This window comes from Oncorhynchus mykiss, chromosome 6 (assembly GCF_057628025.1).
Source record: "Oncorhynchus mykiss isolate SJ-2025 chromosome 6, ASM5762802v1, whole genome shotgun sequence".
NCBI classification, from domain to species: domain Eukaryota; kingdom Metazoa; phylum Chordata; class Actinopteri; order Salmoniformes; family Salmonidae; genus Oncorhynchus; species Oncorhynchus mykiss.
The window spans coordinates 68244309-68267655 of record NC_143027.1 but is presented as its reverse complement, the minus strand read 5'-3'; the positions used below and the strand labels follow the sequence as shown (position 1 = coordinate 68267655).

General features: G+C 41.7%; 1 protein-coding gene across 8 annotated transcripts in view; it reads right to left on the bottom strand.

The window, feature by feature from the left end:
* LOC110526423 (DNA-binding protein RFX7) overlaps positions 1 to 23347 on the bottom strand; it is a 43114-nt gene that overhangs the window by 9457 nt on the left and 10310 nt on the right. The window contains exons 2-9 of one of the 8 annotated variants that reach the window (XM_090238690.1): positions 15553 to 15586; positions 13387 to 13659; positions 5644 to 5726; positions 4678 to 4716; positions 4419 to 4541; positions 3579 to 3695; positions 734 to 818; positions 290 to 497 (exon numbers count right to left, since the gene is read on the bottom strand). In XM_090238690.1, coding sequence (XP_090094816.1) covers positions 290 to 497; positions 734 to 818; positions 3579 to 3695; positions 4419 to 4528 — 520 coding nt within the window. In that variant the 5' untranslated portion in view covers positions 4529 to 4541; positions 4678 to 4716; positions 5644 to 5726; positions 13387 to 13659; positions 15553 to 15586. Of the gene's footprint in view, positions 1 to 289; positions 498 to 733; positions 819 to 3578; positions 3696 to 4418; positions 4545 to 4677; positions 4936 to 5643; positions 5727 to 13386; positions 13660 to 15552; positions 15587 to 23347 lie in introns of those variants that run through there. The other 7 variants (XM_021607391.3, XM_021607390.3, XM_090238689.1 and 4 more) reach the window with 7 other exon arrangements.

Genomic DNA, 23347 nt, shown 5'->3' with positions numbered 1-23347 from the left:
TTGAGAGGATCTGCAGAGAAGAAGGGGAGAAACTCCCCAAATACAGGTGTGCCATCTTGTAACGTCATACCCAAGAAGACTCTAGGCTCTAATAGCTGCCAAAAGGTGCTTCAACAAAGAACTAAGTAAATGGTCTGAATACGTATGCAAATCAGTTTAATTTTGAATACATTTGCAAAAATACCTAAAAACCGTTTTTTGCTTAGTCATTTTAAAAATAAGGCCGTAACAACAAAATATAGAAAAAGTCAAGGGTTCTGAATACTTTACAAATGCACTGTATTGTCACCTGTTGGTGTACCAGTCATGACCGTGAGGGCTGCCACAGATTTGGTGCCGATGTAGTGGCTGTTGAGGAGGAAGCGAGCCAGGTCCTCCACAGCATCAAACTGGCGACTCAGCACCTTCTGGGCCCACTCACACACCAGGCCACAGGCCGCAGAGCGCACCTCTTCCTCCGCACTGCACAGCTGACCTGAGGCCTCCAGCACCTCACACTGAAGCACAACATGGGCACATGTACAGGTGTTAGGAATTAAAGTCATATATATCCCTGTATTACTTTTAGTTCAATATGAAGCCTCAAAATGTGGTCCTTTTCTTAACACGTTACATTAAATAAAGTTATGTTTTGGTTGGACTACAGTTAGGCAAACATTTCTTATTTAAATAGATTTAAGAAAATAAATAAGTACGGTAAAGACCTTGAGAGGAAGGCAGACAGACAACTTACCCCGTCCCCTGTTTTATGTAACTCCAGGTTCGGTAAAGATGGCATATGGACAAAGGCTTTCTTCCTCAGTCCACTATAGCAGTATGTGAGCAGAGGTTAAGGTCAAAAAAACTGAACTGTCAAACATTTAAGAGTTAATTTATGGATTTGATAAAATGTGTTGCTTGTTTGTCTGTAAAGAGCAGGGCTTCAGGGACCATTCTAGACATAAGAGACTGGGATTTCCCCACAGGATAGGGTAAGAAACATACAGTGCCTTGCGAAAGTATTCGGCCCCCTTGAACTTTGCGACCTTTTGCCACATTTCAGGCGTCAAACATAAAGACATAAAACTGTATTTTTTTGTGAAGAATCAACAACAAGTGGGACACAATCATGAAGTGGAACGACATTTATTGGATATTTCAAACTTTTTTAACAAATCAAAAACTGAAAAATTGGGCGTGCAAAATTATTCAGCCCCTTCACTTTCAGTGCAGCAAACTCTCTCCAGAAGTTCAGTGAGGATCTCTGAATGATCCAATGTTGACTTAAATGATTAATGATGATAAATACAATCCACCTGTGTGTAATCAAGTCTCCGTATAAATGCACCTGCACTGTGATAGTCTCAGAGGTCCGTTAAAAGCGCAGAGAGCATCATGAAGAACAAGGAACACATCAGGCAGGTCCGAGATACTGTTGTGAAGAAGTTTAAAGCCGGATTTGGATACAAAAAGATTTCCCAAGCTTTAAACATCCCAAGGAGCACTGTGCAAGCGATAATATTGAAATGGAAGGAGTATCAGACCACTGCAAATATACCAAGACCTGGCCGTCCCTCTAAACTTTCAGCTCATACAAGGAGAAGACTGATCAGAGATGCAGCCAAGAGGCCCATGATCACTCTGGATGAACTGCAGAGATCTACAGCTGAGGTGGGAGACTCTGTCCATAGGACAACAATCAGTCGTATATTGCACAAATCTGGCCTTTATGGAAGAGTGGCAAGAAGAAAGCCATTTCTTAAAGATATCCATAAAAAGTGTTGTTTAACGTTTGCCACAAGCCACCTGGGAGACACACCAAACATGTGGAAGAAGGTGCTCTGGTCAGATGAAACCAAAATGGAACTTTTTGGCAACAATGCAAAACGTTATGTTTGGCGTAAAAGCAACACAGCTCATCACCCTGAACACACCATCCCCACTGTCAAACATGGTGGTGGCAGCATCATGGTTTGGGCCTGCTTTTCTTCAGCAGGGACAGGGAAGATGGTTAAAATTGATGGGAAGATGGATGGAGCCAAATACAGGACCATTCTGGAAGAAAACCTGATGGAGTCTGCTAAAGACCTGAGACTGTGACGGAGATTTGTCTTCCAACAAGACAATGATCCAAAACATAAAGCAAAATCTACAATGGAATGGTTCAAAAATAAACATATCCAGGTGTTAGAATGGCCAAGTCAAAGTCCAGGCCTGAATCCAATCGAGAATCTGTGGAAAGAACTGAAAACTGCTGTTCACAAATGCTCTCCATCCAACCTCACTGAGCTCGAGCTGTTTTGCAAGGAGGAATGGGAAAAAATGTCAGTCTCTCGATGTGCAAAACTGATAGAGACATACCCCAAGCGACTTACAGCTGTAATCGCAGCAAAAGGTGGCGCTACAAAGTATTAACTTAAGGGGGCTGAATAATTTTGCACTCCCAATTTTTCAGTTTTTGATTTGTTAAAAAAGTTTGAAATATCCAATAAATGTCGTTCCACTTCATGATTGTGTCCCACTTGCTGTTGATTCTTCACAAAAAAATACAGTTTTATATCTTTATGTTTGAAGCCTGAAATGTGACAAAGGGTCGCAAAGTTCAAGGGGGCCGAATACTTTCGCAAGGCACTGTACCTCAGGGCAGAAGGTCAGCTGTCACTCAGACAGATCTGAGGAAGCGCCTTGTCACCCGAAGCTGAGACAGCTATCTCCCAGTCAGCATCAGTCACTAGTCACTCCACTACTAATCCCTCAGCCCTCTCACACTCCCACTGAACCTTCTCTTCCCCCTCCAACCTTCGGAGCTGTGACCAACTCCACTGCCAAAATAAGGCACTGTGGATTTGTGGTGAGAGCTAGACTTTTATCAGATTCTGGTGTGTGAGAGTGTGACAGCAGGTGCTCCCTGCTGAACACTTGCATACACTTAGGAGGTGTCTCACACAACCAGGCAAAGAGCTACTCAGAGTTATAGCACAGTTATGACTCACACAAAACAAATAATAAAATAGACAAACAGGTCCAAGACTGTGACCTTGAATTAACTTGTACCTTTGTAGAGTGTGTATTACATTTGGAAAAAGAAAATAGTTCATTTAAAAAAGGGAGATATAGATGACGAAGCAAGCCACAGCTCAAGATGATCTGATTTTACTTTTGAGTTTCAGTTGCTATTGCAACCACCATATAAAAACAAGGTCTATTTCAGAAAGACTCTGCACTGAAAATAAAAACTGCATGCATATGCAAGTATTTTATACTATTCTATTTTCCACCTCAACAAAATAAGGACGAAGTCACTTGTCACTTTACTAATTTAACGGACGCTAATCTCATTGGAGACTGTATCTTTGCCAAGTCTAGAGTCGTGATCTCATGGAAAAGACATTTCACAAATTGTTTCCTGAAGGTCAAGAACACAGTGATTCCCCTAAGTGTCTCTGTCCTACTATACTACTCTCCAGGCAGAGGCCGCTTTATTTGATTTAATTTCAGTTCTATATTTAGAGGCTCCGTGAACTAACACAACAGATGTTCTGCGACCAGAGTCCAGAGAGGCCAGATTGTTCACTACAAACGATTCCAGTGAAGGATATTTTGATTTGCCTCTCATGCCAAGTCGACGTGCCTTCATGTTTGGAAATACATTTTTCATGATCTTTCCAAAGTCCGCCGCACTCAATGGGTGGTAGCAGAGATTGTCACAATAGCTCCTGAAACAAACAAACAAACCAGACAGAGGCAGACAGACAGACAGACAGACAGGCAAGGCATTGGAAATCTCAGTAAAACCAAATAAACTGTTAAATATCAAATAAAGACAATCATATCAAAACAGTGACATCTGGGTGAAGACGTTCCCAAAGAAATCTGAACCATTATTAGTACTTTCAATTGCAGTGAATGAGTAAGTCAAACTGTGTGTTACATAACAGTCACATAGCATTTCAGACTTTCCGTTCTAGTGTTACCAACACATGGTGCAAATCTTTTCCCATGCTTTCTGCATCTATTTATATTGCTGCTTTGGCTGGCAGTATGTAGATCCTTCATAGCTGGCAGTGTCTGGTAAAGGTTTATTTATTTAGTAACAGCCAAATGTTATGTACTTTCATAACATGTATCTCATGTCATAAAATAAAACGGCCATACAAATGTGTACCTTGTTCTTGTGAAAACTCTTAGAAGTAAAGTACTCATGGAAATCAAAAGTAAATCCATTTATTTCCACCTGGAATGGAATTGAACCTAAAATACCTGTACACAGTGCTATCAATATGTTTCTAAATTGGTGTGGTGTCCCTTTCCAGAACATCAAAACAGGACAGATTTTTGTTTGTATTGAACAGTGTTATTGATTTGAAAATGACCCGAGCTGGGCAAAGTCCCCTTAGATTCACACTTCCCTATGTCCCCTTTCTCAGTCAGATACCCACTTGTACTCGTCATAGACCTCCTGTTTTGGCAGAGAGGTTTCTGGGTGTTCCTCTAGGTGATTGCGGATCCAGTTGAACGCGTGCATCTGCTGAGTGCGGCTTGATGACATGGAGCTCTGATCACTGCTAGAGAAAGCAGGAGAGCAGTATTGTAAATAACCTGACTGTCGGATGTACCTTTCCCACCACATTTTTCAAACCCAACCAACACACATCACCCCCATGTCTCTGTGTTGTAAGTGAGAGAGGTTTTATGTACCATGACAGTTCTCCAGGACTGGCAGACCCTCTCTCAGTCCTGATGGGCATCATGTGGAGTGTTGGGGTGGAGGTGTTGAGGTGATGAGGATTAGATGTGGAGAACAAGTAGGAATTGATCATTGTATGATATTGACAACATCAATGAGCAGCGTGTGTGTGTTTGTGTGTCACCTGATCCTAAACTAACTTCAAGCCACTGCCCCTGGACACTTGGGGAGATGTGAGAGGATTGGATAAGTTCAAACAATATGGGGAAATTCCTCTTAGCCCATCAGAAATAAAGCTATTATAGTATTCCTTAGGCCTAATACATATCCAATCATCTCAGATCGATACACATTCCTAGGGAGTAGGGGTAGGGTCGATTTGGAATGTATATACACACACAAACACAACAGATCAAATATACATTAGAGAGAGAGAAGACAAATCTACATATTTTGCTAAAAGGTAAAACGTGAAGGGTTGAGGAAAGATGTTATTAATAAGTTATTAAGTAAGGACTTTCAATGAGAACACACACACAGGTGGTAGTCAAGTGGGAAGTCAATATCAAATCAATGTTTTTTTTGTTTTTTTTAAATGCCAAAGATTATTTTCTATTAAAAAGAGAATATTTGAACACACATCTAACGGGTAGTCCTAAGTGGGAATTCAATATTAAATCAATCAATGCAATGATAAAAAATTAAAAAAAACAGCCAAAGCTTATTTGCGCTCTAAGGGAGAGAGTTTAGCATAACGAGCAGAGTTTGACATAACAACAGTCCAATCTAATGTTGACAAGCATTGTAGTAGATGTGGGGATGGGGTAGGGTGCAGAACATCTATATTATGCTACTAGGCTAATGGATAATGGGGAAGATGAACAACAGGCTAAGTCATGTGCAAATGGCGTGGAACTACATGCAGACATGACACAAAACAAATGTTGTTCAATCAAATGAAAAAAAGGATAAATTACCCTTTTTCACTGTTGCTGGGACCAGAAGGCAACTTAAGGTAGAGGTAGAGTTTCTCGATGTCTGTAAACGTCTCCACATCTTTCTGTAAAAGCGGCGCACAGGGAAGAGGAGGGATTTAATAACAAACGTGTAACAAACGTGTTCATATATTTTTTGTCCAATAAACAAATTACTTGCATGGACACGTGTTTTCGTTTAGGAGTTTTAGTTCATTTGACATTTGGCAATGTGAAACCAACTGGACCAAATACATTAACATATAATCAAACTTATTCGAACTATAGTTCAAAACTGTGTGTGAAAAACACAACACAATGTTCAGGAACAAATACCTCCCCACACACAAGAAAACAAAAACATGGATGATCCAGCAAATGAGATTAGGGATGTAAAGGAGAGATTACAAAATCCAGGAAGAGAGGGAAAGGGGTGGAAATTGCCACAGAGAGAACCACTGATCTTGATGAGGTCTCGTTCAGAAGGATCCTGGATGCATCCTGATAAACAGTGCTCGAGCTAAGATCAATGTGGACGAGTGTCAGGATAAACAAAATTACACAAAAACCTTCAACCTCTTGGATTCTGAATGTTTCTAAAACGTGTGTGTGCAGTAAATACCACAGGGTGTTAAAGATCAACACAGGGGGGGGGGTCCTCATCCCTGCCACAATGACAAAAGCCATGAGGAAATCTCTTAATGAGATCAAACAAATGTTTCCAACGAGGGGACAGGGTTAGTGTGTGGTCTGAGTTCGGTTCGCTAGAATTCCGACTGTCCAGTTCCCTTTTGTAGGGCAATTGGAACACTAAACTTCCCAGGTTCCCTTGTCATTATTCCCGCACCACACACTAGACTACTGCAACACTGTTTCCCCAGCCATAAATCCTCACATTGGTGCCACAAAGAGAAGATGGTGATGCGCAGGTTCGCAGAAAATAAGTGTGCCGTTTTTGGATATTGGACACTGTTTTGGGATATTGATTTTAGCGCTTGTCAAGGATGTACAGAAATACCAAAATGTGTGTGGAGTTTTTAATTCAGATTTGTTTGAAATGTGATCTATAAGCTAAGAGAGCTTCATAACTCGATTGTGTGGTTTGAATAGTGTGAGAAGACCTCATGAGACATATGATATCCGTTATTTTAAAGAGGACTATATGTGAAAACCCCTTAACAGAAGACCTTGAAGGAACATAAGGATAAATATGAGGTGATGGAGCCCTGCAATATCCAGAGGGGGTTGTTGCAGCTACCATGGGACAGTGTTATAACTTTAACAAACACTGATACCTGCTAAGCTAACAAACAGACAGTCTTTGGGGGTGGAAAAAATGCATTTTAAAGTTCATTACTTTCCATTTCTTTTTAGACAGTTATTTGCGGTTAGTCAAATAATGCTGGAGGCAGACTTTTCCATGTGAATTCAGATGATTAGGGTGTCACACAGACGCCTTCGACTTGGGTAGCTGGGCTACAGCCCTATGACATGTTTTACAACACATCAACATACATTAACTGAGAAAACCGTTTCAGTATTTGGAAGCTATTTCACTGAGTGACTTTGGAAGGCATGCCAAAAATTCACCAGCAAAACAGAGGTAGCCTAAATCTGGTATTTGTATTTTCAGGGTTTTGAGGTGGGGGCAGAGGGCCTGGCACGTGCAGCACTGGGTCGCACAGATGTCGTGACAGAGGGGCTTTGGGGCTGTGTCACGCCATGATCTGATCTCCACTGCTCAGTGACCACCTCCACTCCCCGCCGGGCATTGCACTAGCAGCACTACAACAGCAAGTGGCCACACATGCCACAGATAAGTACAACTTACAACAGTAAACAAACAAGCAAGCACTGGATCACGCTTGCACTCTTACTCACTGTCGGTTTCTCGCTTAAACCTCCCTCTCAATCACACAGACACAAGCTTTGAAACGTGCTGGCGCACACACACACACACACACACACTTAAGTCCCCGTGGATTGATGGGGAATTTAAACATTTTATGGTTGAGGGAGGAGGTAAAAGGAATGGCAAATAAGTCTGCCTGCACAACCGATTGGCAAATATATTGCAAATTGAGAAATCATGTGACTAAACTGAATAAAAAGAACAAGAAACTACACTATAAAACAATGACAAAGAATGATAGTAAAAAGCTTTGGACCCATAATAAATATAAAACACACATACACCTAAGCTCAGCTGTGAAACAATACACAGACACAAAAAATAAACAAACCACAATCTGTATCTCACCCTCTCTCTACCCCAGTACTACGATGGATAATGCCAGTTGAACCCAACCCAGTTCAGTGTTTGGAGGATGGCTGGGCCCAGAGCTACAAACAGGAAACAGCCCTCTCCAACATGCTGCTTCAAAGGGAATAGGGAAGATGATAGGGCGGGGCAAGGGTGATTTAAATTCTGCTGGAGTAGAAGGCGGCAGACGAGAGACTTTGGCTCCAGGCACAACTCTCCAACACGGAGCGGGAGGACCCTGCAGGGGGAGGAGCAGGCTCACACATCATGTTCTGGATTCTTGATGAGCTGCACCGTAGTGGAGCTTTTGCACCAAAATAAAAAACATCCTCATCTGAAGGGGCCATGGTGCCTCTGTCTACTACACAATATTCACTGTTTTAAAACAGTAACCAACATGTGGTACGATTGTTTTGACTAGCACCTAATTATTCTCTTTTTTTACAAAAAGAATTCAGAGGCAAACACTTAAATGAATAACGTTAATTTAACATGAAGCTGTGAGTTCAATGCACTATTAATTAAAGACCGATTGATGGACCACGACGACAGCATCTAAAAGCAGAAGGGATGCAGACAGTCCCATGGCATTTCAATGACCCAACCAACCCCCCATAGAGGAAGTCATCGGAGGTAGCAATAATCCGAGGAATACCTAATCCGGGGGCTAGCAGGGCGGAGCGGGCAGTTAAGCTCACGTAAACAAGCTTTTGTTTAAATGGTGTCTGCTGTAGGACACCAACGCTAGGGAACATCAGACCACCAGACCAGTGCTTTACATTGTGGTGCGGACTGCAGTGGACAGCCAAAACAGCCTGAATGTCCAGAGCAGCATCTCTGACACCAACATTATGGAAAAGAGTTAAATACCCAACACATGACCATAAAGAGAAGCTCTGGGTGCCATAGCAAGGAGGGGACAAACATTCACACACACACACACAACACAGAGATGTTGACAAACATGTCTTGACGGCATGAGTGCACAGAGCCAGACAGCCATAGTCGGATCTGGGGGGGGGCGTTTGTGCACAACGTCGGCAGACTGAGATAAACTGAAATCCCCTTGTTAACCCTTTCCCCTGGACTGGCCTCTGCTAGCGGAGTGGTCAGCAGCCCACATCAAACATAGCCACAGCGTACATACACACACACAGTGCTCCAAACCCTGTTCAATTGGTTTCTAAGAATAGACGCATTCGCCCCTCTGTCTTTTCTATTCGCCTCTTTGTTGCTAGGGGAACGGGAGCTCACCAATGGCTAAAGTTATCAGCCACTGAGCAGCGTAAGCGATGGGGGGGGGGAATAAAAATGGCTCACAGACAGACGTCGTGGAGCCAACTGGACTCTCCTTTTTAGAAGGAGAGTCTCATGGAGTGGAAGAGAGTAAACATACACGCTGCTCTACGTTACACACCCTCTGTCAGACAAAGGAGCCATGACTACTATTGGTCCTTCACTGGCGGAGCACAGGACATCACACCCTGCTGCTGGCAGACAAGCCCCACTACTTCACACAGCATACTTCCAAAGTGGAAGTAAGGACAAGTCCATGTTTTTCAAATACTCAAACCAGACTACAATGAAAGACCAATACAAACTCAACTATGTTTATATGGACAGGGTTGGGGAGTAACGGATTACATGTAATCAGTTAGTTTTTTTTGTAATCCCTTACATCTAACTGTAATCCGTTAAATTAACAGTAAAAATATTGTAATCAGATTACAGATACTTTTAAAAAAACTAGATGATTACTTAGAGGATTACTTTTAAATTCAGAAAGGATGTTTGTGAAAAACAAAACAAAAAAAACACTTGTTTTCTCAATGACATTCAAATCAGTATTGAAAAAAGGTGCAAGTTTATGTTCGTTCCACCTGAGCGAGTCTGACAAGCCTGAGACCACATGATGACACGCCAAATGTGTGATGGATCGCGGAAAAGTAGCAGGAACAGGCTTTTGCGGGCTACAGTCCAAGCTGTCTTCCAATGGTGCAACTGCTGTCGGGCATCCAACGATTATCCAACTTGAATAAACGCTTGTAGGTAAGGATGACAGCAGTGGTTTAGTCTACGGCAATACGGATATTGATATCTACATAGCGTATTGATGTGAATTACACTGCTACTAAAAATAGCAGCACAGTGCGGATCCAAGCCTGTGGAATACAAGTCTGCTTTTTTTCTCTTCGGTAGTGCTCAAAGCATGCCATTCCATGAGCACAGCATTTCTTTTTCAACTCGAATCAATGAGCCCAATCAGTTCTCCATGATGACAAAATCATAAACAACAGAGTAGGGCTGGCTAATAACTCCTTAGTTCTGGGGTCATGCTCAGGTAAAACAATTTGGCTAATTTATACTTCCAAGTCCTATTCTTGAAGATCAAGGGGTATAACATTTATTGGAATGACTGGAATTCTGATAGACTTTGGTTTTTAATGTAAATATATAATTTAATCGTATTATTATATGTAGTAGAAAGCGATGGGTTAGAAGAAGCCTTCATAACCAATCCATAAAGTAAAACTTTACAACCATATGTGGCCAGCTATGTAAACTTTAACATTGATTTATCCTGCAATAGATGTCGTTCAATTGGTAACAACATTTTTGTCTTCTTCTAATGCCTCTTAAGGGGAAAGTAATCTTAAACAGAATGGAATCAGATTATATTACTGAGTTTGGGTAATCCAAAAGTTACGTTACTAATTACAACTTTGGACAGGTAACTAGTAACTAACGGATTACATTTAGAAAGTAACCTACCCAACTCTTTGGGGCGGCAGGTAGCCTGGTTAGAGTGTTGGACTAGTAACCGAAAGGTTGCAAGATCGAAACCCAGAGTTGACGAGGTAAAAATCTGCCAGTCTGCCCCTGAACAAGGCAGTTAACCCACTGTTCCTAGGCCGTCATTCAAAATAAGAATTTGTTCTTAACTGACTTGCCTAGTTAAATAAAGGTTCAATTAAAAAATGAAATATGGATACCAGTAGTCATCACTGCTTGGAAGTACAAGATCCCTCACTGTTGGCAATGGTTTACTTTCATTACCGCTGGTAATTAGTTCAGTATCAAAGTTTTATCCCATCATGCAAGTGATAGTGATTGAAATAATTATGTCGTAGCTAGGCAGGCTTTGGGAAGAGGACCTGTGTCTTCTGTATTGGGCTGGCCGATATGGCCTAAAAATCTTCTCGATTATGGGCGATTCACAATATGTCTCTATTTATTTGTTTTATCTAAATAAGCTTTGATGTACAATTAAAAAGGTAAAATACCTTGCATTTCAAACAGTCAGGAATAATCTAATGAATTCTGGGCTTGTAAAATTACATCTAGGCTAAATCTAAGCCTTCCACAACCATAAGACCCACTAATAATTGAATTATTTGATTAAAATAGTTACCTTTTTTTTTGCAATAATCATTGATCTGGATTTCAAGTCTATGAAAATGCCAATTTTGTTACAAATGTAACCAGAACCATGCACATCCACTCATAATGACCAAATTCTGGTAGCAGGCATTATAGAAAATTAACACGTCTCATAAACAATCTCAAGCACAAGCCTACGTGCTTGAGATTGTAGCCAGCTAATCTTTATATTTAAAGTCTAGAGTACTTGGATCTATTTGCTTGCTAACAAGGTAGAACAGTTGAACTGTTATGAATACACCCTCCGGTCCGTCTCCAACTGTTTGAACGACATAGCCTGTTCACTTTGTTTAGATGTTAAAATCAAGTGGCCTACCTGGATAAGATGCTTATCTCTCAGAATGAGAACGGGTTGCCAGTTCCTTATATAAATGTGTATTTTCATGCTCATTGAACATTTTTAAAACCCAGACTAGACATCTAGCACATAACAGTATGTGACTAAAATGCTGCTAGCAGTAGGTGGTACCGCAATGTCTCGCACGACAGAAACTGAGCATACATTTTCCACAATCATGTTCATTGAGACTCTCGTTTTAGTAGGGTCTGCTCTGTTCTAAATTTTGGGAGTTGAGACATAAAACGGTTATCGTTAGAAGGGGAAATCTATCAATTCTGTTGGACCAAACCTAAAATGCAAATAGCAAGTTGAAACTGCTTGTCAGAGAGGTTTAAGTGATCTTTCGGCTTTGTTGTTGTGAGTGGCAGGGGGGGGGGGCTTGGTGTCTCTGGCGAGTGTGAAGGTGCAGTGTACACAGCACTGAAGGATCGAAGGAGACGAGACCAAAAAGAAATGCTCATAAAAACATTGTGCTAAAACATACATTCAAATTAATTCCATATATTACCCAGCCCCACTTCTGCAGTCATTCAACATCAGCCACCTACACACCTTACATCTCTGAAGTCCATTTGTACTTTGACTGGCCTGGGTCAGAAGACCCAACAAACTACAGCAAACAGCACCCTTCGCAGGGCAAGGGTCCACACTTGGATGACAATCCTAAATGAGTCAGTGTCAGCACACAGTCTACACTCCCCTGCACCTTCACACGGCCAAGGTTAAATACCCATCCACCACCATCCATAATCATATATCAGTCCCCTCGGTACCAGCAACATCAACAGAACAATTATAGCCTGGTTGTATTCTCACGCCAACAACAACACTATAGCTTTTTGTTGGGTGAAAGACAAGTTCATAAATGGCAGTTACACAACTAGCTATGCTATGTGTCGGCAAAACTGAGCTATGGCGTCAACCCGACAACTTTATTACAGAGTCTGATACCATCTAGGAGAATGAGCTAGACGTGAGAGGAACCCTGATTGGTTGTGTTGAGGCTCAGAGAAATTGAAAGCTATTAGAGGAAACGATAACACACAGGGAGATAAAATGGTAATTAACGGGTTAAGCCTCTGGTTACATTGGCTTGCTACTGTACATGATCTACTTTGTCTCAACCACCTGGCAGATGACCTCTCTCTCACATCACAAGAACCATTAACCTCAGTCTTCCAACTAAACCCAAAGCTCTACAGTGAATGAATATTCACACAAAGTGCAGCTATAACTGAGGACATCTGAACAGAACCAGTTCGATATGAGGCCAGACACCAGAAAGAGATGCATCATGCAGACCCTGATGGTAGAAGACTATATATATATTACTAAGACATTAATAGTGGAGCGTGGGCTGGGCATTAGTGATTCAACACACACAGAGATGGGTTACTCCACTGAAAGACTAAAACGGCCACCTCTCCCCAGAGACCACTCTCACATCTCCATAAGACACAGTCTGAGGCAGGAAACAACCACAGTGTATCAACACAAGTTTCATTATTGATGTGTGTTCTACTTATCACCACCGCTGACACATTCAAAGTCTGTAAATGAAAACAGAGGGAGAGAGAGCGGTTAATATTAGACGCTAGTGCTTTCCCATGTCCTCTAGAAATCCTTAAGAGGCAAAGAAAACAAAGTATTTTCGGAATTGAAAAACACAAGACCCATGTGGAATACAACTGAAGGCATTAACCTTTAATGAGCGTAACTGATGCAAGGTGGCATGTGAGATCGCAACATTTAGCGCCGTAAAGCTGACTGGAGCACGGGAGCAGACTGGAGCTGACTGGAGCACGGGAGCAGACTGGAGCTGACTGGAGCACGGGAGCAGACTGGAGCACGGGAGAAGACTGGAGCAGACTGGAGCAGACTGGAGCACGGGAGCAGACTGGAGCACGGGAGCAGACTGGAGCACGGGAGCAGACTGGAGCAATGGAACTCATGCGTGTATTGCCGACTCTGGCACCTGCCATGAACATGGAGACTTGTGTGACACTTTAGGGCTCCAGGGATTCTGGATTCTGCACTTAACATTACACGAGACAGGACTTTAACCACTGGGATTGGGGTCCCCTTTCACTGAGGAGAGAGAGGCAAGACAGGTCAATGAGGACAAACACCCGTTGACCTCCTTATACAGTGGGGCAAAAAAGTATTTAGTCAGCCACCAATTGTGCAAGTTCTCCCACTTAAAAAGATGAGAGAGGCCTATAATTTTCATCATAGGTACACTTCAACTATTTTGTCTTTACACAGCTCAGTGAAATCATAGGATAGGGTGAGGTGGCTTGGGGATAAATGTCCTCAGTGATTCCCCATCTTAACAGACATTCAGATAGAGGCGAACAAGGCATCCGCAGGGAGGCATGTAATGGGTCTTATTGCTAATCCTGTCACATTCAGAATATACAGACCAAGGTGGCATTTGCATGGCTCTGAAACATAATACTACTTCAAACACCCTTGGGCCCAGTTCAGCTGAGATCTCCCTTCATTCAAATGCCACACACACACAAGTGCGCAGGAACGCACACGTACACACACACACACTTAGCGCATCAGACTTAGCTCAGGAAGTGTATTGAAGCATTAACAAGTGATGCTTTAATAACAATCAGCTTGGATCACCAAGTTACCCAATTGTAAATTTAAAAAAAATAATTACCATAATTTGCAATCACCATAATTTGCAAATAAAATTCATTAAAAGTCCTACAATGTGATTTTCTGGATTTTTTTCTCTCTCATTTTGTCTGTCATAGTTGAAGTGTACCTATGATAAAAATTACAGGCCTCTCATCTTTTTAAGTGGGAGAACTTGCACAATTGGTGGCTAAATAAATACTTTTTTGCCCCACTGTATGTGTAGCCTGAGTGCAAAACGCAGGCTACAATGTGGCAGTGGTGGTGGGTGATTTGATTGCTTTGACAGGTCTAGCCGTCTATCCTCAACATACCTGTTGGTAAGATACACCTCTGACAAGCTGAAGCCCATCCTGCAGTATTGACAGGTTTCCCAGAGTAACTAGAGTGTAGCCTTGACCTCTGCTCAGTCTCCTGCCGGCAATGCACTGGATCTTACCTTAGTGTTGTATAGCACCCATCTCTATTGACATGCAAAATATTTCTATACTTGGTCCATTACAGTACATAGGCTAAATCCTCACGTGAACACACGTAAACATATTGAACTTTCAGGTAAGCCATGTGCTGCAGATGTCAATAGGAGATTTGTGTGAAAGTTTGACTGAGTTATGTTCAAGTATGTCAAGGTGGGTTTTAGATGATAATGTATGTTCAATCACACCGTGGTTGACTGAATTTCAGTTGAAGGCCAGAACCTATGAGCAAAAACACAAAGGGCTAAAAATATGAGGTGATGACAAAGAGACATGACCACTGGTTTGGTTACAACACCAAACACAGATGTAAATCATTTCATCCCATCTTCTGGAGACCATTACGAGCCAAATACTGTGTAGTATAACTATAGGACTCATGAAGTAAGATTAAATGGGTTAGTGGAGTTTCAGTGAGATCATTCAACAGGACAGAGCAGTATTTTGTCAGCAATAGCTGTTTCATAACAGGGCTACTTTCAGCTCTGACATCAAGTGTGGTATAAATAAGTCAAACATAGTTTACTACATTCAGAGTAGATGGCAATGCTGCTTCTCTTCATCCTCTAACAGTCTCACAACACCGGCGAGGAGGTGAGATAAGCACAGAGATTACATTTCAGACACCTAAAATTGACCTTACCTTATGCTTACCTTAAGTCAAAAACCAACCTTAAAGTATAAGAATTGTGAACAGTGCATACATTGTGGTTAAAGGCTTTATGACAAGGAAAACTCACCAAAATATTGTCCACCTTTGACTGTACAGATTTACTGAAAAAAAAAGAGAAACATAGGACAAATTAGTATGACAAGTATAACGTGAGCACCATGCATAAACCGGATTTATTAATAAATCATTGTAACCTAAGGCATGAGACAACCCTCCCACCCGCTTCTCCCTGGTCATAACCAATATATCCCAGGAACATGTTGTCTTATGTAAAAATAGATACAGACACTACATAAATGTCCTATAGCACTCAATGCCTATTAATAACACCTCCCTCAGAAAGTCCTTGACAGTCATTGAGGGGACTTCAATCCAGTACCCGGGCCTAATCCATATAAATAAGTATCGTAAGATCTGACTTGACCTCAAGGCAATGTCATACCGCTAGAAACACAGAAAAGAAAGTCAACCTATCATTAATTCATCCCACAGCATATTAGTCAAAGGACCTATAAAGAGACAGACAAGCTCTCTCAGACAGGCAGTTAAAATCAAATAGAGAAAACGGACTCACTGACTGTTGGTTACAATCGTTCAGACAGCCTGCTACAGTTCCTCACAGTGAAGTGAGCGGAGAGGCTGCTAATGCTTTACAGTCAGAGATTATCGTGGCCCTTGCTGAGTCCGCCCACTCAAAAACAACACACATCTACACCCATAGCCTGAATTGACCCAATTTCCTCTCCATAGCCTTCAGAAATATCACGTGAGGCAAGGCCAAGATATTGGTGTGAACCACAACACAACTCAAAAGGTTGAGAGATGCCGAATTTTAAAAATTATCACTCAGTGTGTGTGTGTGACTACACATTCTGCAGCTCAAGAGGTGCGTGGTCCATGACACTTCTCCAAATGAACCACATGGTAAATCCCTCTCTGTGTGGCTCAGCCCACATTCAAGTCAGTTTACCTGGACAACATAGTAGGAGATGGTAAATTGGCTCTCATGCAATGGCCTCTCATACTACTAAGAATCAATGCAAGAACTGGTCATAATGAGGCAGGCTGGACCTATTTGATCATCTACTACAATGAAGGGGCAGAACCTAGGACTTACTTACTTGTTAAGTAAAAGTAAAGGTTAGGTTCAGATGTCAGGTTGTTGCTGTGTGATATGGGGCCAAGTCAGACTGAGGGGCTGTTACTAGGTTACTCAGGGCAGGGCAGAATCAGGAGACTGTTATTAGTGGTGACAGAGAAAGTAAGCTTTAATGGACTGTTACTAGGTGATGCCAGGATTTCTCAGTGTTGATAATAAGCAGGTCTGCCAGGTTCCTCTCATTAAGCTGTTTCTAGGTAAGGCCAGGCAGGTACCGAGAGAGCGACTCGTTAAGTCACTGTTGCTGTGGGGAGCTGGGAGGGGATTGGGAAAGGGGAAGACAGGATTTAGATTCTCCCTGCCAGCTCCTTACTGCACATTACTCCAGTTTTAAATGTTCTGCAGCAATTATACCCCAAATTCTGGTCATACAGAGCCTGAGTATGACTTAACAAGCTCTGCCTAGAATCACTTAGTCTGGAGTAGAACCTCACTTGGCAGGGTACACAATAATGTTGATGACTGGCATTACAAAGGGGGTTTAAGGGTAAATCAACCTGCAGTATAACAATGGCACAGATTCCTCTGACATTATTATAAATAAAATAAAAAATTCCTGTGGGTCAGAGTCTGAGTTTGTGTTCCTATAGAACAGCCATCCTTTCCTGTCCCTAAATTCTGAGTTTGGTGATTTTCATGTGAAACATGGACCCATTACTATGCAATAAATGTACGTTGAGACTGAGGAAGTCTGGTTTCTAAACACATCCTGTTGAACCCTGGGCTGGCAGTAGACTAGCGCAGCTCTGAATGATGAACCCACTCACCCTGCCTATGTTGGCCTAATTCATCTATATCCAAGTTGCACTAGGTAAACTTCAACATGTCTGATCTAATTCTTTTAGTGGCATGCACCAAACACCACAGCTTGAGATTTACATGATTGATTGTATATATTTGCCGGATTTTGTCTCTCACAACAACCTTTCTGCACTAAGCAGCTAACTGCTGCGTGTATTAAATTACCCGTAGCTACCCAGTTCAGAAACCCTTGAATGAACTAATGTGCCTACATCTACCACACAACGGGTCTTATTTCAGCCTTTTAATAAATCATTTTGAAACGTTGAGAAAGATGAGTAAGTCAAAACACAAATCAACATTCGAAAACCATTACTGGTAATATGATATGAAATAATAAACACTAAACCTAAAATGTTACATTAATAGGGACTGTGTGTATCGTTTTTTCCTGAAAAGCACCCTGATTACCAAAGGCAGCAGAGCAGACTGTTTGTGTCCCCCCCCCCAGCTGGCCCCTCTTGCACTCCCCCTACTGAACGTAAACAACAGTCAGGGCCACCAGGAAGGGGCAGCCTTGGCTGCTCACTGTCCACCATCTTGCCTCAATATGGCTGCTTCAGGGAGAAAGAGGATTGCCTGACATTCACCTCTAAATCTCAGCAACCGCAGACAGTGGCCTGACACTGGGGAAGGCTGGAGTATAAAAGCTGTGCTATTCTGAATTATCAACGTGGGTAAACCCTCCAACGGCGAGCAGACATCCAACCCTGTTGAACCTCTCGGATCTCATAATCTTCCACTAGAGTGGTGATGGTGAATCTTAAACTGAAGCCTGACATACCATCAGAACAGCCACCAAATTGAGTGTGGAGCAGATACAGTCCACTACAGTTCAGAGTTTCAACTGAATAGCACAACTGGGAGTTAAAGTTCATAACAACTGGCCTATAAATCAGATCTAACATAACTTTCAAAGATTTAAAGACAGTAGGTCAACTGTTAAATATAGCTACTACCAAAGACGAGACCTAGCTCCACTCTAGTCAGTCAAACGTTGAAAGTCACCATTTACCCACACAGAGGTTTTTTCAGGACACAGACTCATGGCTGGTGAAAACTCAGTGAGTACAGGCTTAACTGATTGTCAGTGTACAGCTCTATATAAAAATATATATATTTAAAAAAATAATAAAGTACAAGCCATCGGGTGCTGAAAGCATAATCTTCTACACACCTTCCTCCCTTTTAACTGGCACCTTGTTAGTGTGCAAATACTCCCAAGCATAGGAATGTTGTGGGTCTCCCAACTGCATTAATTCGGACGAATTACGGCTGACCTCATTTAGTCGACATGCTGTTGGTCGACCAAAATGTCTTTAGTCGAGCAGTAGCAAACACTAAAACCATGGTGTACAAGACAACTGTCTGATTTGCGCGTCTGAGTGGACTAATCCATTGTGCAGGCCGTAACAGTACATCACTCTAAAACATGTGCTACTGAAATTGTATATGGTTAAAGACAATGGTGCAACATTAATAAACCCCAACCTAATTAGGTCTATAATCAATAGCCTAACTGTTAAAATGTGCCTGGCTTCATAAAATCATCCATATATAATCTATAGAAATAAGAAATCCTGCTTCTGTTGCCTATTTGAGTGTTTGTTTAATAGCCTACTGATTCCGTGAGCACCAAGCATCACGCAACCACAACCATGTCGGATAATTAGATAGACCATTTCACAAATTGGACTTAAATATATATATATTTTTTTTAAATATTTGCTATCCTGTAATGAAGGCTTTACACTTTTTTTTTTTTGTTAGAACGGCATCTATGGTATTACTTAATTACATTTTCAGATAAATTATAATAACCCTCCTTTTCTTGATCTCATTATTATTACTATTATGATGATCATTATAATAAGTAATGTTATTATCATTAGAAGGCAGCCTTGTAGAACCACCATTGGACACGCTCTAGGCCTAAGAGAGCATCCCGTTTAGTCTTAACTTACTTAGGCCTGTTTAAATACTTACAGTGCATTCGGAAAGTATTCAGACCGCAGACTTTTCACAATTTGCTACGTTACAGCCTTATTCTGAAATTGATTCAATTGTTTTCCTCAATCTACACACAACACCCAATTATGACAAAGCAAACAGGTTTAGAAAATGTTGCTAATTTATAAAAAAATAAAAAATAAAATAAAAACAGTATTACCTTATTTACATAAGTATTCAGACCTTTTGCTATACGAGACTAAATTGAGCTCAAGTGCATCCTGTTTCCATTGATCATCCTTGAGATGTTTCTACAACTTGATTGGAAAATTCAATTGATTGGACATGATTTGAAAAAGGCACACACCTGTCTTTATAAAGGTCACACAGTTGACAGTGCATGTCAGAGCAAAAACCAAGCCATGAGGTCGAAGGAATTGTCCGTAGAGCTCCGAGACAGGATTGTGTCGCGGCACAGATCTGGGAAGGGTACCAAAACATTTCTGCAGCATTGAAGTTCCAAGAACACAGTAGACTCCATCAATTCTTAAATGGAAGATGTTTGTAACCACCAAGACTCTTCCCAGTTAAATAAAAGGTTATATTTATAAAAAATAAATACAAATAATAATACTTATTACTTTTTTCAGCGGCAGGGACTGGGAGACTAGTCAGGATCGAGGGCAAGATTAACGGAGCAAAGTGCTGAGAGATCCTTAATGAAAACCTGCTCCAGAGCTCTCAGGACCTCAGCCTGTGGCGAAGGTTCACCTTCCAACAGGACAACGGCCCTAAGCACACAGCCAAGACAACGCAGCAGTGGCTTTGGGACAAATCTATGAATATCCTTGAGTGGCCCACCCAGAGCACGGAAATGAATCAGAACGAACAGCTCTGGAGAGACCTGAAAATAGCTGTGCAGTGACGCTCCCCATCCAACTTGACAGAGCGTGAGAGGATCTGCGAGAAGAATGGGAGAAACTCCCCAAATACAGGTGTGCCAAGCTTGTAGCGGCATACCTAAGAAGACTCAAGGCTGTTATCACCGCCAAAGGTGCTTCAACAAAGTAAAGGGTCTGAATACTTGTGATCAGTTTTGTGTTTTTAATACATTTGCAAAATGTATTTTCGCTTTGTCATTATGGGGTATTGTGTAAATTGTTTTTTCCCCCCTCAATTGAATTCATTTTAGAATAAGGCTGTCACGTAACAAAAATGTGGAAGTCAAGGGGTCTGAATACTTTCCGAATGCACTGTGTATAGGCTACTGTATCAATCATTCATGTCATCACACAGCATACGAGTCATTCATGATTTGAAATGCAATCAAGCATTTTAGTTATAAAATAAAACAAAGCAACCCTTGAAAATAAACCATTCAATTTCGGCAATTGCATTCACAAACGCATGTGACTGTTTTTAGTCTTTACTGTAATAAAAGGCTTTACAAAAAAATCTAACATTACAACATACTCTCGGCTACGCTTAGAATGTATTTAGTGGCGTCTCTTGATCTCCAGTATTTTCCACAACTAGTCAAAATGTATTCCACACATCTGATTTCCCCTTTACCTCCCGAGCAACCAGTAAATAAACATTCCCCCGTTTAGAGTTTGTCATGTCCTCTGCATCCATTTTGCTGCAATATGTGTTATGGTGATCGGAGTTTGCTACAACCAATTTATTGATGTGATGATATGCTATAGGTCAGGCCCTATTGGTCTATGTATTGCGATGCATACATGTATCATGTAAAGATAGCAAGGGTTAAGGGAAAAGGGAATGTTTCCCTAAACAAATTAGTGATTTCAGTAACAGAACTTTTCAGTCAGAAATGACTGGTCGAAAGAACAGAGGACTCTCGGCCGATTAAGATTTTTTTTAGTCGGGGACAGCCCTAACAAAACTGCATACATTTTTTAACAAGTTCAACAACGAGGAAAGGGTAGAGTGTGTGTATCAGGACAAGGCATACACACAAAACGAAAGAAAAAAACAACTTCTCTAGATAGTAGGCCTACCTCCCTTCAATGTCACTTAAAATAAACTAATAAAAATGTCCTTCAAGCACAGAGCCAGAAACAAAAAATGACCCGTAACACATTTTCAAATGACATTCCTGACATTTGTTAAGTGTTCTTCTGTTGCCTTTGAATTTACAGGCCAATCTAATCTTCAAATAATGTGATGTGTTCACAGAAATCAAGCCACAATGCTTGTTCTGTTGCGTCGCAGGTTTGTATCAGATTCGCTCCAAGCACAAACCAACTCTAAACTGAATTCCAAAAGGTCCTTGAGAGGAAGGTGAGAACGAGGGGGAATAGAAACAATATCTTATCATGCTTGGTGGGAATTAATCCATTAAGGGGTCCTCACCACATACCTAAATTTCCTCCTTTATTTGTTAGTTTAATTGAAATTAAGGGCTAACCAAAATGCAGGGGATTGTTTGTGGGCCCATCCAAAGACAGTCATTCAGTAATCTGGCAAAAACAAACCTGATAATAAAATGCTGACTAGTGTAAAAATGGAAAAACGTCTTATGATTGCATTCCCTACAAAAATAGACAGGAAATTTCACTCAAGATATAGAACCGCACCAAAACGCAATTAAGGACCTCCAAGACGACAAAGAAATTCTACCTTCGACAGTAGCGGTGAAAATTTCTATAAAATTCTGCACTCCTGAAAACAGTCTCATGTTTGCCGGTGGTGAAGCTAATTATTAAAAAAAAAAAAATGTTTACCCCTTTTTCTCCCCAATTTCGTGGTATCCAATTGTTGTAGTAGCTTCTATCTTGTCTCATCGCTACAACTCCCGTACGGGCTCGGGAGAGACGAAGGTTGAAAGTCATGCGTCCTCCGATACACAACCCAACCAAGCCGCACTGCTTCTTAACACAGCACGCATCCAACCCGGAAGCCAGCCGCACCAATGCGCCGGAGGAAACACCGTGCACCTGGCCACCTTGGTTAGCGCACACTGCGCCCAGCCCGCCACAGGAGTCGCTGGTGCGCGATGAGACAAGGACACCCCTACCGACCAAGCCCTCCCTAACCCGGGCGACGCTAGGCCAATTGTGCGTCGCCCCACGGACCTCCCGGTCGCGGCCGGTTACGACAGAGCCTGGGCGCGAACCCAGGGACTCTGATGGCACAGCTGGCGCTGCAGTACAGCGCCCTTAACCACTTAACCCGGGAGGCCCGTGAAGCTAATTTTTAATTCTCTTTGAAGACTATCCTCATTGTGTTTGGATTTCATCCCCTCCTTCCAACAACTCAATGTTTATATCCCAGGACAAATTAGCTCGCAACAGCAAGCTAGCTAAATAGAACAAATTATTTAACAAGTGCAAGCTAGCTAGCTAAATTGCCATAAAGGTTTAATGCTTTTCGACCTGTCCCCAAATTAATGTAATTGGTTCAGAGTTTGTTTTCATATTTGAACCTGCGTGCCGTGATCGTGTTTGGGGTGGGGGGACAAAATACATTTGCGCACGAGCATAGCCGGTTTGGGTTCCGTGTTACTCAGACAACCCCTTCTACTGGTTCACAAGGAAACATTTGCATATTCAAATCTCACTCTCTCCTAAGATTTTGCATTTCTAGCCAAAAAGAAGAAGAGTCATGAAAAAGCAAGCAGCTCTAGCTCTCGTCACTGTATCTCAATGCATTTAAATTGCCATCGATAAAATGCAATTGTGTTCGTTGTCCGTAGCTTATGCCTGCCCATACCATAACTCCACCGCCACCATGGGGAATTCTGTTTACAACGTTGACATCAGAAAACCGCTTGCCCACATGTGGTCTGCGGTTGTGAGGCCAGTTGGACGTACTGCAAAATTCTCTAAAACGATGTTGGAGGCTGCTTATGGTAGAGAAATTATAACTAAATTATCTGGAAACAGCTCTGGTGGACATTCCTGAAGTCACCATGCCAATTGCACACTCC